The sequence below is a fragment of the Trichechus manatus genome, unplaced genomic scaffold (genome assembly GCF_000243295.1).
Source record: "Trichechus manatus latirostris isolate Lorelei unplaced genomic scaffold, TriManLat1.0 scaffold00033, whole genome shotgun sequence".
Classification (NCBI taxonomy): domain Eukaryota; kingdom Metazoa; phylum Chordata; class Mammalia; order Sirenia; family Trichechidae; genus Trichechus; species Trichechus manatus.
The window spans coordinates 18,511,612-18,529,325 of NW_004443969.1; the positions used below are offsets into that span (position 1 = coordinate 18,511,612).

General features: G+C 37.1%; 1 protein-coding gene across 1 annotated transcript in view; it reads left to right on the top strand.

Annotated features, from left to right (window-relative positions):
• The window catches only part of ARHGAP15 (Rho GTPase activating protein 15), a 713,811-nt gene that overhangs the window by 18,544 nt on the left and 677,553 nt on the right, over nt 1-17,714 (top strand). The window contains exon 3 of the mRNA XM_023730171.1: nt 11,489-11,667. Within this exon, the coding sequence (XP_023585939.1) occupies nt 11,503-11,667 (165 nt within the window). The 5' untranslated portion in view covers nt 11,489-11,502. The remainder of the gene's footprint in view (nt 1-11,488; nt 11,668-17,714) is intronic.

Sequence of the window (17,714 nt, forward strand, 5' to 3'; positions counted from 1 at the left end):
TGGTTACCCCTACATGTTCAGTTTTTATGGTTCATTGAACTTTATACACAGATACACTCATACATATACACACGTACATGGGTTGTCTAAAATGTATTTCAGTCATAAATAGTTGAGGCTTCACCTCAAGGAGGAAAACGGATATTCTAAAATATTTCATTCTAACAGTGTACTCATTGTCCTTCACAACAACGGACTACAAAATTATTGTCCTGTCCTCAGATGTCAAAACACTTTTGACATTGAAATCCAATCCAATCAATTCAGAGTGTCCAGACATGTACATTACAAAAAGACTAATCTGATATAGTAACAGATTTGCTAAATAAAACAAATGTCAGCCATATTTGACTACTGTCAATTACTGATTTCTGTTAATAATTATCAAGCACTAATTTTGCAATGTATGTCTTCCCCATATTTTAACCCAAGATAGAGCTAGAGGGAGGCTGGTGTACTGCAGCCAATGAGTGATTAGTTCTGCTTGATAAAAGGGCTCTGTGACTGAGTGACACCCTTTAGAAAAAAACACTATATAACAAGAAACCCCAGGACACTGAAACAGTTGCAGGTTGAAATGTGCTTTTTGCATCTGGTACTCTTCCAACAAAGATAAGAGAATGAGTCCGGTCCCAGAGAGTGTCTGAGACCCTACTTGTTTTGCCAGTGTTTGCTAATAGGTGGCTGCTGAGCAACTTGCTCTACAGCTGATGTTGTCCCCTTAATGACATTTCATCATCAGTGCCCAAGGATAGTCACCCTGTTTTCCCTTAACTGATACTTGTATGCGAGAGGCGGAAAATGGCTCAGCATTTCTTGCTTGATTAGGTCAAAACTGACACAGGAAACAGAGAAAAGATTGCATTGTTTATGCTCCTTATTGTTCTCCTCTGTATCTAAGGAGATCGCCATGTCATAAAATTTCATATGCTTCCTAAACTTAATTACAATGGCACAGGCATTTTGTTTCTATTTGCTTTTGGAATTTTTTAGTATCTACCTGATCACCAAGGAAAACTCAGAAGCAGTTTAACTAATCTTAAATTCGTATTTCTTCTATATCCTTAATTAGATGTAATCATACCCTTGTTACTCTTTTCCTTGAATATTTTATTTTATGCTCCTATGAGGTTTTTTGCCTTTTTAGTCACGTGATTGATGACAAGAAGTATTAAACACGCACCTGGATGTTAGAGGTGAAGTTCCTAAAATTCTGGGCTAAGTTCTTGTTAGATGACTAGATGCTCTTGTCATATTAGCTTTTTTAAAATAGATGTGGCTATATTTATTCTGATTGAAAGGTAATTAAGAGCCCTGGTGGCACAGTGGTTAAGTGTTCGGCTACTAACCAAAAGGCTGGCATTTCGAATCCACCAGCAGCTCCTTGGAAACCCCGTGGGGCAGCTCTACTCTGTCCTATAGGGTCGCTATGAGTTGGAATCATCTCTGTGGCAACAGATTGAGAAGCATCTCATATGGATGCATGAGAATTTGTTTTGCAGCCTTAGTGGCTGGGAATTCATTCTTGTGGGCCTCTTTCACCAAGTCTTATGGGTGGGGATAATGCCTTCAACAAAGGCATCAAGGAAGTCTCCCCAGGACCTACAAGACAAATCCCAAATTCTTTAACAGGAACTATGAGGTTCTCCTAATCCATCCCTAACTAACTAACATCTCTCTAGCTTTCCCACCTAGCTACTCACATTCTTCCATTTGCTGTGGATTTTTACTCTTCTTTTCCTTAAATCTCATGCTCTTAGCCGTACTCCTCTTGAGATCCCTTCTCTGCCTTTTGGGGTCTTACTTCTCATACAACATCTAGGCCAAATGTCACCACTACCTTGAAATTGTCCTTCATTGTACCTTATCAGACTTCATGCATCCATCTGAGGCAAGCATGCTTGTGTCTGACACGGCCACTGGAGTGTGGTGATACCAGAGGTCTTAATATTTTTTGTAGGACCTGTGGGACCTAGTAAGTCTATTTCTCAGAATAGATGCTCAACACATATTTGAAATGTAAAACAACTTGCTTTGTGCTCAATAGGAGGGAGTCTAGGAGGCTAAGGCACCCAGGGGATGAGATGGTGAGGGAACATCCAGAGCTAAAATGATAAAAGTCACTTTCCACATAATTTTAGATGGGAACTATTCTGCTTACAAATTACGTATTACTTCTTTTTTTCCCCATTTCGGATGTCCACATGCAATGGCCGTAATTATATTACAATGTGTCTGTGTAGCTGACTTGCCAGACTGTAAGTAAATGCAGCATACCCCCAAGATTCCCTGTTATAAATTTAAATAAATGCAAAGCCTTATTATCACAATTCTTGCATATTACACCTGCCCAGTCCGAGACAATGGTACCCAATGGGGTGGCTGTGGTCAAATTTCTTTACTGTGATCTTCTTTTTTCATTGTATTTGACATTTTTGAAACTGAGTTTTATTGTACTTTTTCAGCTTATGGAAGCGGTCTGGGGAAATTAGACTTAATAGAAATGTAGAAGCCACAGGGAGAAAAGCAAAGCAAAGTGAACTGGAAGGAAATTGAAATTAAAATGTTATTTTGGTAAATGGCTGCTGTGGTGGAGAGGACAAACAATTGCAAAGCAAGTTAATTACTGACCTGTCAGGAAAGTGTAACGCAAAGGTTGTGCCACACATTACTGGAGCCACCGTGGCCCCAAGTCATTTCCACAGGGGAGCAAACAGACCTTGTTCTACCACAGATCAACATAAGGTCTTTCCAGGGGATAGAAATGGGTTTCTCAGAGAAACAATATTTGTCTGAGTTGCCATGTGCTCTTAGTGGACCTGGAGAAACAGCTCTTCCTACATATGCTGAGAAAGGAAGGGGTCATAGTGTCGCTGAAGTTACCTTTAGGTGGAGGGACTGTGGCCCTTGGTGGTTGGGTAACCATATAGTCCATTTGTCACACAGTGAAAACCCAAGCTAACACCCACAGAATGAGAACTGATTGGGATACACTCAGTGCTTGCCTCTGAGATGATTTTCCTCACAAAAGCCTCAGTAGTAACCCTTGTCAGGCAAGACAGTCCTTCCATTTTTATAAAGAACATCACAGACGTAAAGAAAATTAAAACTCAGAGGAGATTTTTCTCTATTCTTCAAACAAATAACCCTGTTAAATTCTAAGACAAAGATAAATATGATTTTTTTTTTATTCTGGAAGGGAACTATGGTATTCAGATTTTTGAAAATTCATATATAGCTATGGATCTCCAATTATACTTTAGTGTTGGCCTCAGGAGGTATCAAAAGCATTTCTTATGTCTCTAAAATATCATGAAATATCCATAGTTTATTGGCCCTTAGAAACCATAGTCAGAATGGGTTATACATATTTTTAAAAATACAAAATAAAATTGGTCAAAAACATTTTCCTATTGGCAATGCTTTGCTGGGCTACATACACTGGCATTAACCAGATTTATGTCTGTTTTCCATTTATTTATCTAACAAAACTTTACTTTGCTTCTATTGTTCTGTCAGGAAGCACAGGAACATTTATAACATTTAAACAGGAAGATCCACAGGATACGTACCTAATATAGCTGCATTATCGGCTGCTCACTGAAAGGTTGGAGGTTTTGAATACATCCAGAGGTGCCTCAGAAGAAAGACCTGGCAATCTACTTTGAAAAGTCAGCCATTGAAAACTCTATGGAGCACAATTCTATTCTGACACACATGGGGTCACCATGAGTTGGCAACTGATTATTTTATTTATTTATTAACATTTTGTGTCCCTGATCTCTGTCAGATACCCTTCAGAATCTTCGTTACCTTATTTTTCCATCCACAGTTTCCACTTGACTTTGGTCCAATGTAAAAACCAATGATTTGTGGATACAGGCCCTGGGTTCTCTGCTGGGATGACCTTACACAGTCTGTGGCACCTTGGGGAAGACACTTGGTCTCCCTGGGCCTCAATTTTCTCTTTCTGTAACAGGGATATTATATCATGGTATCTATTCAGTTTTACCTACCTTGAAAAAAAAATATGCTTTTACTTTTCACACTGTTGACAAGAAATAGGTGTCAAAAGTACACTTTCTGTCTCAAAAGGGCAAGCTGCAGAGCCTCAGTATAATTAAGAGAGTGCAACAAATAATTGGTGGAGCAGCTATGGAATTTGCGATTAGATGAAACATTGCATTCAGTCCTATTTGAGTATTTACAATGTGAGTTGGCAAACTGGGCCGAGGATACTACTGAATCAAGCCTCCTGAGCAGAGCCAAAGTGTGTGTGGCTCTTACGAAGGGAGTTCTCATCACAACTTCCTGTTTTTAAAATAGTATTGAAACTGGAACTACTGCAATATCACAAGCTATTCTTGCTCTTCTCTTGGTACGCATAAAATCAGGAAGTCTAGAGAAATTGAGAAACCAATTTTAAGTGATTTACATTTCAATTTCTAACTCAGGGATATTTATTTGGGTGAGTTTTATAAAATCAATAGATATTTTAGACACATATGAAATGAACCAATGTCTTCAATATTTTCATTAGTCATTCACCAAGGATCTGTTTGCTTCCTGTAAACACATAAATGCATGAGGCATCAATGTTTTCTCTAATAAAATTAATAATAATAAAGAGTGAATGACAGAGGAAGAACAAGCATAATACTGACTAGGCATGTAGTGCTAAGATCAAATAAAACGTAAAGTTAAATTGACTTGTAGTGAATAAAATGTTTGACGTCACCAAGTTATATAGAAATAAGCATAAACAAATATTGATTTTATATTCTGTTCTACCCAATCTAGAATATTGAGGGTCAATGAGGAATGAAATCATGGGTAGAACAACAGAATATGATTTACTATCCCTGTGAATATTCCTGGAATAATAATAATACAGAAAAATTCATAAAATTGGAGCTCTTCATCCCTTTACTGAAATAAATTCCCTGAAATTAATGAATATTTTCCTGGAAGCTTAGCCACTAGAGACGCTGGCAGCCAAGTCATGACAGACACTAGGGTATGAGGGATTCTTTTGCCTCGAGGTTGGGCTGGCTTTGCAATGGGATTTGTTCCCCTAGAACTTTCTTTCATAAAGACTCAAAAATAAGACCACCATGGTAGGGCATTCATCTTGCACAATTACAATTACAAGGGGCACCATTTACTACAATGCAATGCTAATATCCCTAGTCAAAAATGCTACCTCCCCCTGAATTAAGGGAATATACGGAGTATACTGATCAAAGCTCTTCCCCCAAATTTTTCTCCCACATATCCAGAAGCATTTCCAATTTGATATTCAAATAAATACTTCTCTGAGAATTAGGGAGAAGTCTGATTCATGATTTACAATCTTGTGTTAGTTTAGTCTACGTTTTCCACCACCACCTACCCGCTCATCCACATATACATCTAAGAGATGAATTTAGAGGTTGTATGTTCTTAAAAGACACAGGGAAAGAAGAATGGATGATGGAAATTTCAGAACTTTTGATTCTGGAGGAGTTGAGGCCTGAGTAGGTGATGCAATGGGAGACTTTGGCAGCCAAATTATGAAAAAGATCACAGGGTGCTTGGGGGTAGGTAGAGGAAAAACAGTGCTAGGAGGTACGTGAGGGGAAAATGGCAAGTCAAAAGAAGGTAAAGAATGGACTGTAGGTGAGATCCAAATACACACTTGCAACATTTGGCCCAGAAACAACCCTATTTACTTGGTATGAATGGCTGCAAATGAGAGTAAATCGTCTCTGTACCCACAAGCACAGCAGTTCCCAGGACCAGGGCCACATGCACAGCTGTCACTTCAGTCCTGTCAGATTTCCTTCCCCTTTCATCCCCCCTCCTTCCTCCCACACCTCCCTCTGTCCTGCAGGTGGATCCTGCTACTCTTTGTCTTGCACTCCATTCATTCATAGAGGACATTTATGTGTTATGCCCAGGAAAGCCTTCTTCCCACATTCTTTTCCTCAGTGTCTGAAATGCTAGCCCCCAACAGTAACAGCACTGGATGGGGTGAAAGGAATAGGACTCTTAGTGAGTCATTCAGCCAGGGAAGCAAGATGATCAAACTCACCCATACAGATGTCAAATGTCACCTCCTTCATGAAATCTATCTTTTCTACTTCCTTTGAACTTCCCTTGATATCCATGCACCTTGTAATATCACAGTTGTTTTTATACTTGCCTCTGTAACTTGCTGAGCCCTTTGCCCAAAATGCCCAACCTGCCCTGATTTAGCTCCAGCATGGTCTTCTCTTGACGCTCCTTCTCTCCACCTGCGAGTTCCACTGGGATTTGATGCTATTGTGCCTCTCCCCACATGGGCACAACTCTTTTCTGATTTAATTATTGATTTGTGTCTCTATTGCCTTCACCAAACTGTAAGGGCCTCAGTTTAAAAAAAAACAAAAACAAAAAACACAGCTCTCTCTAAATCCTAACATAGTCCCTGGCATTAAGGAGAATCTCAATAAATGTTGAATTATTATTTTTTTTTCCCTGCTAGTAGAAATCTTTGAGAAGAGGTTTTGTCTTTTTTTTCTCTATTCCCCTCAAAGAAATACAGTGCCATGAAAAATTAAAGACCCTCAAATGTTTGCAAATATGAGAACAATTATGGAGTAGTATCAAGAGTATGTCATTGTGCAACTACCAGGGAAGCTGAATAATGGGAACAAGCAGAGGGCAGTGAGTGCAAAAGCTGAGGATATGGTCAGAATGGAATACAAGTGGTGGCTAGAGGAAAAAAGCATGAGGAAATTAAGAGAAACAACATCAACACTGTGGTAGGGAAAGAGATCAGTCTATGTAAAGATCTGAAGGAGGAAGATTTTTTAAAAAATATTTTATTGTGTTTTTAGTGAAAGTTTACACAGGAAATTAGGTTCTCATTTAACAATTTCTATCCTTATTGTTCAATGACATTGGCTACATTTTTCACAATATATCAGCATTCTCATTGTTTCCATTCTGCTTATTCTGTTTCCATTAATCTAGCTTCCCTGTCTTCCCTTGCCTTTTCATCTTTGGTCTAGGGTAAATGTTTACCATTTGGTTTCATTTAGATGATTATTTTTGAGGTGCACAGTGATATTATTTATTTTATGGGCCAATCTTTCATTTGGCTGAAAGGTGACCTCTGGGAGTGGTTTGAGCTCCAAGTTTAGAGTATCTCAGGCCGATAGTCTTGGGGATTCATGTAATCTCTACTGATTCAGTAACTCTGGCCTTTTTTTAGAAATTTGAGTTTTGTTCTACACTTTTCCCCCATTCTATCTAGGACCACCTATTGAGTCTTTGGCCAGAATAGTCAGTAGTGGTAACCGGGCACCATCTAGTTCTTCCAGTCTCATTGTAGGTGATGTAATTGTTTGTATAGATTATTGGTTTTGTAGACTAGTTTCTTCTTTGAGTCTTTGATTTCCTTCTTTCTCTTTTGCTTCAGACGAGTAGAGACCAATAGTTGTATCTTAGATGGCTACTCACAAGCTTTTCAGACCCCAGATGCTACTCACCAAACTAGGATGTAGAAAATCATCTTTATGGACTATATTTTGCAAATTGACCGAGTTGTCCCATGAGACTATTGTCCTAAGCCTTCTAACCTAGTAGACAAATCCTGTGAGGCATTTGGTTGTGTCTAGGAAGTATCCATAACTGTGCCCCCATGTGCTTTATTTTATATTTGAAAATATATGCAGCACACCTAAACACGTATATACATATACCTACAGTTACATCTATACATGTACATCCATATATTCATATATGCCTTCCTGTACATATTTATGCATACATGTATATCTACGTAACCAAATACATATTTGTAGTTGTTATTATTGTTGTTGCAAAATTATACATCTCTCAATGAATCTTTTTTTTTTTACAAATTTCCACATAAATTGTTCATTAACATTAGTTGCATTTATCACAATCTGTCAGCATTCACTTTAATTGTGTCTCTACCTTTCTATTTGTGTTCAGACACTCCTCTTTACTAAGGTTGTGCTGTGCTCACTACTTCCACTTTGGGAGCCACATTTCCCATCACCAAAAGTAACAAGTCTCTAAGTTCTAAAGCGTACTTTGCCCTCCACTCCCTTCTCCCTGGTAACCACCAATGAACATTGGTTTCTTTATATTTATCTATTCTTGTCAAGAAGAAAGATTTTGAAAATGCTTTCTGCATGCTGCCCCAGAGAAAACAGAGGCGGGGAAGCTGGATAAGAGGCTTTTTAAGTAATCTGTCTTTTGATGGTAACACATCACTAGACAAATTATGGATTGATTGTGAAATCAATACAAGAATAAAATTTTTGATTTGACACTGAAATTTGTGCAGACTCTGAGGAAGCAACATGCCCTATAAATGCCATATGGCTAGGCTGTGTAAATACTGTGATTTAATGCACTTGGTCAAAAGATAGTGGTTTCCGTCTACACGAGTGGTATGGAAGATCAAAGCCTTGAATGCACTCACAGGAAGACCCAAATTTGCCTAGAAAAGATTTAAATGTTAGATCATAGATCTCCCCCAAGTCCATTGGGCATCAGTTCAGATCAAAGCATTTGCATGGTGGCTTATCTGCCTAAATATCCTGTAATACTTTTTGAACTCCCAGATTTTCTGCATATCAGAGCTGATGAGGTCCCTACAGGTTACAGCAGTTCTCTTGGCTGCCCTGCCCCGCCCCTCACTATCAATTTTTCCCAAGGATGAAACTGAGTTGTAAAGATCCCAAAGTGACCATCAGAGACAGTGTTGCCCCTAAAAGTCATCTTGGGCTCTTTCAACTAAACTGGGCTAGTTAACCATGAATTTGAATCCCTAAATTTTCATTTCTTCATTCATTTCTGCTTCATTCACGGAAATATACCTTGAGAAAACTCATGCCTTTAGTAAGTAGGTCTATAACAGATCATGGGGATGGTGCAGGACCGAGCAGCCTTTTGTTCAGTTGTGCACGTGATTTCCATGACTCAGAAGCCAACTCGACAGCAGCTAACAACAACAACTGTCGCAGATGTCAAAGATTCATAGAGTATCTTTGTTATTTTGAAATACGTCATTTCTAGTGGGCTAAGAAAAATTAATGGGCTGAATAGTAAGTAATAAATACATAGAATACACCCAAAACTTTATTCATTATCTCATATTGGACCCGGGGTATATGGAGAAATAATCATTTATATTATCCGTATACAATTATATTTACTTTTTTTAAAGTTATATCCTTATATATATCCTAATCTAGACCTTATTTTAGTTAGATATAGAGATAAGATCCCCTATGCCTATACTGTTGACTAGACTCAATACATTTTAAAATCTTCTCATTAGACTAGCTGTCATTATAATTGTATGGAATAAAGGGGATTTGAGACTCTCTTTATTAGTTCAATTTTTTATTTCCTACTTACTAAAAGGGCTCTTGTATTATCAATTAGACATAAATTTTTATAATACGTCTCTCATGTAGGCATAGAAAAGGACATTTTAAGTACAATAAATTGGTTAAAGAATTCTTAAAACGACTTTCCTCTGAACACAACTTTGCAAGATACAACTGAAGTACAATAAAGTGAAAATATTTAAAGAGTACAATTTGATTAATTTTGCTGTATGTATACACCTGTGAATCCATCACCACGATCAAGATAGTGAATATACCCATCACCTCCAAAAGCTGGCTTGTACTCAGTGCAATTCGTTCTTCCCTTTGCCTCATTCCTAGGCATTTGTTGATCAGCGGTCTATCACTGTAGGTTAGTTTGCATTTTCTATAATTTTATGTAAGTAAAATCATACAATATGTACATTTTATTTTCCTGGCTTCTTTCACTTATCATAATGAATTTGTTTGCAAGTATTGATAGTCCGTTCTCCTTTTTTGATGAGTAATATTTCACTGTGTGGATAAACTAAAAACCAAACCCATTGCCATCGAGCAACCCTATAACACAGAGTAGGACTGCCCCATATGGTTTCCAGGGAGCACCTGGTGGATTCGAACTGCCAACCTTTTGGTTAGCAGCCGTAGCTCTTAACCGCTACACCACCAGGGTTTAGTTTATCTGTTTTACTTGTTAATAGACATCTGGGTTTCCTTTTCTGGAATAAAATACCAACTCTTCCACCTCTTTCTGCCCAATGTCCTTAGAAAAATTAATTGTCTCTCAGATCCTCATTTTTCTCTCCTATAAAAAGTTGACTTAATGTCTATCTCATAGGGTTTTATAAGGATTAAACCACTGGGCACATTGCCTGTCAAATAGTAAATACTCAATAAATATTAACTTCGTTTCTACTTTGTTATTCAATTGCCTTATGGTATCAATTAGGAAGTAACATTTTTCTACTTATTAAAAGGCTTTCTTTCTTTTCTAATCATTTTAGTGTCTAACTTGACCGTTACAATGACTCTATCTCATTGTCTGTCCAACAACATAGCAGTACCAATATAGTTGGCTCTATAAAATGTAATCCTTCTTCGGGCTTAGAATAGTTCCTTTAAATGACTGGTCACAATTTTATACAATTTTGTGTACACATGTCCAGTACCAGCTATGGAATGTCTACATAGGTAAGACTTCTAGACTCAGTCTAGATGGTGTCTGCTTCTAGAAGACTGGAAGACATGTTTGTATCACAAATTTACTATTTTTAATGAGTTGGGTTACGTGTTCATTTGAGGAGCTTGTGAAGAGGGGCATTTGAAAAGTGTTGTAGACTGGGGGGAGCCCTGCCCTTTCACCCAACCAATGCCGCCACAGTTTAGTTCTGTTTTCTTTCTTCAAAATATTTTTTCCTCACTGCTGCTCCTTTAAAATTTTCCCTTGCTGAATTTCCCTGTCTAAATCAGACTCGTATTAAAACAAACAAATAAACCAACTGGGTCGATTTTCTCTTTCTTCTTACTCTTTATAAATATTATGTCCAACCAAGCTATCAAATCTGCATCTGTTGCCAGAAAGCAGTGGATAAAAGAATTTTAATTTTCCCTCCGTGGATGTGTTGAGTGGAGGTGGGGGATAGCACAGAGCATACTACTAAGGAGGTCAAGACAACAGGTTTGATAGATAATGGGACCTGTTTTGCTCTAATGCCAATCTACTTGCATAAATTTGATCTTATGCATACAGATTTTTATTCACCAAAAAAAAGGATGCTGGTAACAGTGTGTGGAGGAGGGGATGTGAAGAGACAATAGATCAGTGGGTTCCATTGGGAGTTTCTTAATGGGATTAGGAACTACACGAACAATGAATATTCTGCCTACCAACATTTGAAGTCATCTGGCATGTGTAGTACTGTCCATATATAGATGCCCTAATTAATAAAAACAACTACAAAATAATTATCTTGCTATTCCTTGACTTCTTTTTAATTTTTATATTTTATCAGTTAATAAACACATGTTCTCTACTAAGAGTTTTTTAATGCAAAAATGTATACTTGGAATAACATAGGACTTTTATATTTTATCAGGATAACACTTTAATATGCAGAAATCTACAAACTCTGATACCTCTGTGGAACCACTGAGTTTCACCTGCCAAGGCATAGGAGCTGTGCAAATGAGAGTCAAAAATGCCAACAGCCACCATGACAGACTGAGCCAAAGTAAATCCATGATACTCACCGATATTGGGAAGGCCCCTGAACCCGTAAGTCAAATACCCTAAGTTCCCTATCATACAGAATTTTGAAGAGAAAAGCTAATTAGCCTTGTTTTATTTGTTTTCCTAATGTGCATGAGAAAACTGTTTTTGAAATGCATTTTATCTTGCCTACTTACAGTCATAATAATATCCCCAGTTGTGAGAGAAGAGCTGGGCTTAATCCAGAATGATAAAGTGGATTTGGAGCTAGACTGAAGAGCACCTTTGACTCATTTTAAGGGCCTCCACTATCATGCTTCAGTGTCATAAAAATAATGAGGTTATGCTAGCATGTGGTGTTTGTACTTCCAAATACAGTGCATCACTTCAAAAAGCCAGAGGCTAAAATTAGCTAAGAATAAAGTGGGAAACAAAATCCTTAAAAAAAAAAAGAAAAATCTCTTCCTTAAAATTTCCCAATAATATATGATACTGGAAATTACAATTTGATTTGGATAGGCTTCAATGATGGAAGTGGAGTGGCTATTTAAGGCTTGGAGGAAACCATTTTGTCTCGATAATGTGTCATTAGGAAGATTTGAAATAAAATAGTTAGAGATGAACTCTATTGCCAGTTGTGTCCCTGCCCCTGCATGCATCCTGAGCCACTAAACACGCTGATTGCAATGAGTCTCCTCTGGTTAATTTTCTTCCATAATGGTGGTAACTTGCAGCTGAGGCCATAGGATGTTACAAAATTATTTATGCAATGTTAGCCACTCTTTTGGACCTCAGATCTATTTTGTTTCTCACAGTGAGATCAAGAGTGAGAAATAGGTTAGCTGGGGACAGGCTGTGAGTCCCAGTCACTCTGCCGAAACATGTGAGCTATTAATTGAGTGTTCTGTTAATATCGTAGGGGCCTATGAAATATTCAGCTCCCTAACTGAGTTATTAAATGAGATAAAACTTGCTGAGTAGCATGTTACCGATTGTATTTATTCCCCATTTTTTACTCGAATTTCAACTGCAAAATTAACCTGCAAGCAATCTCAAGAACTTGAGAAATACATTATTTTAATCATTCTTTCTTCAGGTGTCATAGACAAATTTAGCATTAGGAAGCCAGTGATTATATGCTGCGAGTGAGAAATGCTTCCTTAGATAACTAATGAGAGATTCATTTTCCCTTACTTACTTTCTCATTTAAAACTATTGTCTGCTGGGAGGCATAACACTGCCAGCCTGACTTTGCTTTTAAACCAGCTAAAGTGTTCCTCATCTATGAACTTGAGATAGCGGTTAGAGTAAATTATTGGAATCTCTATAATGGATTATCAAGTAAGAACTGTACCTTTGAAAAAGTTTAAAAGTTAAGTATATCTAATGATGCCTAACATATTTTATTGGCTGTGTTTAACAAAAGGCACTATGCCGCAGTTGTTTTTGACAAGCATGAAAACATCACAGCATGAGCCTGCAAAAGGAATTATGGAGAGAAATTACAAGTGATCCATCTCTCAATGAATTATCCACCTCAATAGCCCGCAGAACTCAGCTACCAATTAACACCTACTTTATTACATGTTGGGATGTACTTAATAACTTTCATGTGTTTATGCACTATTACCTTGACTGATGCCTCTTGTACAATTAGGCATAATTGGCATATCAATATGCAAAAGTTAAAAGGATTAACCCTCTTAAAACTAATGAGCATTTCTGTATCCAGCTGCTAAATGAGACAAAATTAGCATTTTTCACTTTTGGGCAGGATTTGATCATGCAGTTTCTCATTGCTGATATTACCTTGTTACATAACTTTAGTTTGGGGGGTTGTATACTGGACTGTTAGAGAATAAGAGTTTTCCGAAGTTAAATTAGCTATAATTATCCCAGCTTTTGTTTCTGCATTCTTAGCCTGGGCAATATGTATTCCTCGATAAGGAACAAAAATAAAACTTACTTTTCGTGATATGCGCTCAGTGCATAATTATATAAAAGGGGTATTTTAGTGAGGATATGTCATTTCACCGAGAAAACTTGGCTCAGAGATACTGTATTGAAAGCTTGCCATGGCACTAATTTTCTTTCTGTCTCAGTTCTTTTCATCTCTTTTTTCCATGCACAATTTTCTGACTAGATACTGACAGAATGTAAAGTATTTTGACATATTTGTTCAAACAAGCCTGTTAAAGTTTTCTACTGAAGCTAAACTAAGGATTTGAATTTTTAGAAGCCGAGGGGGTAGGGCAAGGTCAAGGGGGGGGGACTTTGAACTTACGAGAAGTGGGAGGAGATGTATATTAAGAAGGTGTGTAAATGTTCACATGTGGCATGGTTTGTTGTAACAGAGACACATTTAATGCCTGGAAAAAAATTAAGCGTACTTAGAGACCATATATATGCATGTTATGCAGGCTATTTCATATACGTTGTATATACTATCACTTGTTCACCAGTATAACAATTATGTGGATATGATATGGACTTACTAGGGTATATAGCAACACAAGGATCTGGTGATTATATTAACAGTGATTAAATTCATTACAAAATTCATTAATTCATTACAAAAACAATAACATGTTCTGGGGTCAAATCAACTATATAATTTTGTCATTAACTTATAAATTCCATTCTTTTATTTTGCTCAACTAAAAGTATTTTAATATGACTGTGAACTCGGAGCATAATATAAAATTACCCTGTCTGTATCACATGAGCCTATATTCTTGGACTTTAATTAGAGGAGTGTTTTGAAATTCCAATATAAACATGAATTTGTCCTTAAACTCTGGACACACAAGTGAATTTACTTGTTAAATTAAAGATTTTGATTGTCTAAATGCCTCAGGGAGATTATACCGTAAAGCAAGTATTGATACTCCAATCGTATTTTATTGATGGTACAAACCATTTTCTTTAGACACCAAATAATCATTTTTATTTGGTTAATAAGATCAAAGCCTTTTCAAAATTCAAAGAGGCTATTTTGCTGCGTGGGAAGTATTGTAGAGGTGGGAAGTTTAGACTTGGGTAGACATGGTTAGCAACAAAATTGCTCATTCACAAGAGCGATCTGGAGATGTTTACTTGGTAGGGAAGAAACACTCCTTGGTCTCAGCGATTTTTTGTCTCTTCCCAAGCACCAGAGTGAGATCTCTTAAAGGTGGGCTGCTTATTTATTCCAACGTGCAAACCAGAGAAGCAGACGGCTTAGTGAAAATAAGTGGGGGCAAGTGAAATGTGCCTCTTTAAAGGTTAAAAAGGCTAATGTGCAACCCAGCAACTGACTAATGCAAAAGGTTTAATGTGGCTTTGATGTTATTTTTAAGAAGAATGTTGTATTCTACTAGACAGTTTAGAATAGATATTAATGAAGAGTTTGAATAGCCCAAATCAGTAAACTGCAGACATAGGGTTTAAAAGTGGGAGCTGTTGCGGCATTAAATGCTGGTATCTTAAGCAGCAACATGTATGAATATTAACTGTTTCCATCTTGTAAACCCTGCAGAAGTGCATTTCTTCATTCATGGCCATCAAGAACAGGGACATATCTTTTTATTGGTGTTCAGATAAAGACTTAGGTTGAGCCATTCCTAAACGTTAGCATTCAAGACTTCTTTTGCTTCCATTATCAGACTGTGTTGGTTTAATTTTCTTTTAAATACATTATCAGGAAAAAGAGGAAACAATTGTCTTTTGTTTCTTACTTCTGTGATTATAGGATACTTGCCAAAGCTGTGGCTAGCCAAAAAGGCAGACATAAAAATTGCTACTAAAAATATAAGCCTTCTGTTTAGCAGAGTTTTTGAGAAATATTGTGAGATTGTAGAGCTTGTCCACGTTTACTTCAAAGCAAGCTTATAGTTGAGTTTGAGGTTTTGTTTGTATAAACTGTCCTGAAGTGGATCCTGATATTTAATTAAAATGACACTAAATCACATTTAATTGATAAGACTTGGCATCTCAAACAAAGGTAATTGCCCGTATTGGTTTTGTACAAAAATAGCGCTGCTTGGAAAATGTGCAGCCAACACAGACTGTCAACTCCGTTTATAGATCAATATGTGAAAATCATTGATCAGGCAGGCATGTGTAACAGTAACACTTCGCATTTATTTGTTGTTTTGATACCACATTAAGGCTTACAGGATTATAGGCTTCCTAAATATTTTGACTTCCTCATAAATATATGATCTGTTGCATGTTAATTAAATGAGAGTCTGCAGCCATTTCTAAAATTGTTTTTAGTTTGATGATTTCCTTTTATTGCTGTGGATCGTATGATCTGAAAATGGATTAGTTTCCTTCTGCATAAAGATTATTAAAGCTTATTTTAATGTGTCCTATTTCGTGTAAGATGCAGTTAGTTGCCTTTTTGCTTTGAAGGCTATAGATACAGACAATTATTTTCTCTTAGCGAGTGGCTGATCTTTTTTTATTAACTGGGCATCCTCAACACTCAGGGTAGAATTATTTCCCGATATATTTTGCACACCCTGTAGATAACGGGTCTTCTTGATTTCTCCTGATGGGATTTGTTTTCTTTCTTTTCTTTTTATCTAGCTCTGTAGCACAGGCATCTGATCCAACATTATGTGGAAAATAAACTGATCATCTCAATTACATCCTAGACACACACAAATATAGTCTGAATTCTATTTTTCTGATTCAAGAACAAGCCTTATGAGCAGTTCTTACACACTGCATTCTGCAGTTAAGTCTTTCTTATCTCATCAATGTAAGGACAGCGTTTTGTTCCTAATCTTCATTGGACTATTATGGATGACATTTGTAAGCCATTTTGGTTTATAAGGAAGAGCTGGAGGACAGTGGAGTGAGACTCTCTGTAGATCCAAGCCTCAGATATGACTATGCAATAATGTGTCTTCTACTGCAATTTTCTTCACCACTGAAAGGTCAATTTCGTTCAGAAATCTTTTTACATCCTCTATATACATTAGGAGTGCTGCTTTCAACACAACACTTGGCTTTATATACAATATTAAAATGATAATAAAAGAAACAAGATTTCAGAAACAGCTCAAAAAAAAAAAAGAAAGGCATCATATCAAATTCACAGGTTACCTAAGATAACTAGTTTGCAATCAGGCTGTACAGCAGACAAAAAAGTTTATTACCTAGAGTTTTGACTTTCATACAATATGCGCCTGGCGGGGGGGAAAGACCAGTCAAAAAACCACCAGAGATTTCTTTCCTTGTTCTTGCCATCCTATGTCATCTCATACTGTGAAAATCTTTAACTCTGTTTACCAAGTACAAATTGGACTTGCCAAAGGCTCAGAAAGTTTACGATGCCAGCGTCTAGTCTCTCGGCCTCAAAGAATGAGCCAGGGCTATCAAATTCGCGTACGTTGCTGTGCGTTTCCATTTTAACTTGAGCAGAGCTAAATTTGTTTATAATCTCCTCCTGATTGAACATGGCGCTGAATGTACATGAGATACATTTTTTTTAAAGTTAGTCCTCTGATTACTAATTTGAATCCAAAACTCTAACCTTGTTAGCGTCTAGACTTATTTCCATAATAACAACCCCTTCAGAACCTACAAAGTAATGAATAATTGACAACAAATGAAATGTTTTGATAGTTGTCGGCACAAAGCATGTTTAATGTTTTGTGTTGCTTCCTAGCTAATTATGTAGATGACACATTTGTCAGACCTTGACTGCCATTAGAAACGTGTTTCCAGAGGGGAGAAAAACAGGCTATTCATAGAGTAATTAACTAGAATGCTCAATGACCTGTGAGAGATTCAAATCGCTGCCAGTTCAGACATTGTTTTGTTACAAAAGCAGAGGGGTAATTAAAATTCCAAATTACAGTCCTATGATGGAGCATTTGTTTGTTGACAGTGTACTCTTACTCTAGTTTGTTAATTCTTTTTTAAATTGCTTCTAATCCATTTTATAGCTTTAGGAGTTCCATCTTTGAATTTACTGACAACTAATATTATGGTAAACCGTTCTTCAGTCGAGCACTGCTAATGCCTCATGTTTCAAGGGAGCACAAGGTGGGTGGGATAAAAGACCTCTCAGCTCCTTCCCTAAACGGACATATCAGGTGTTTTCAGCGGGAACGCTGCGA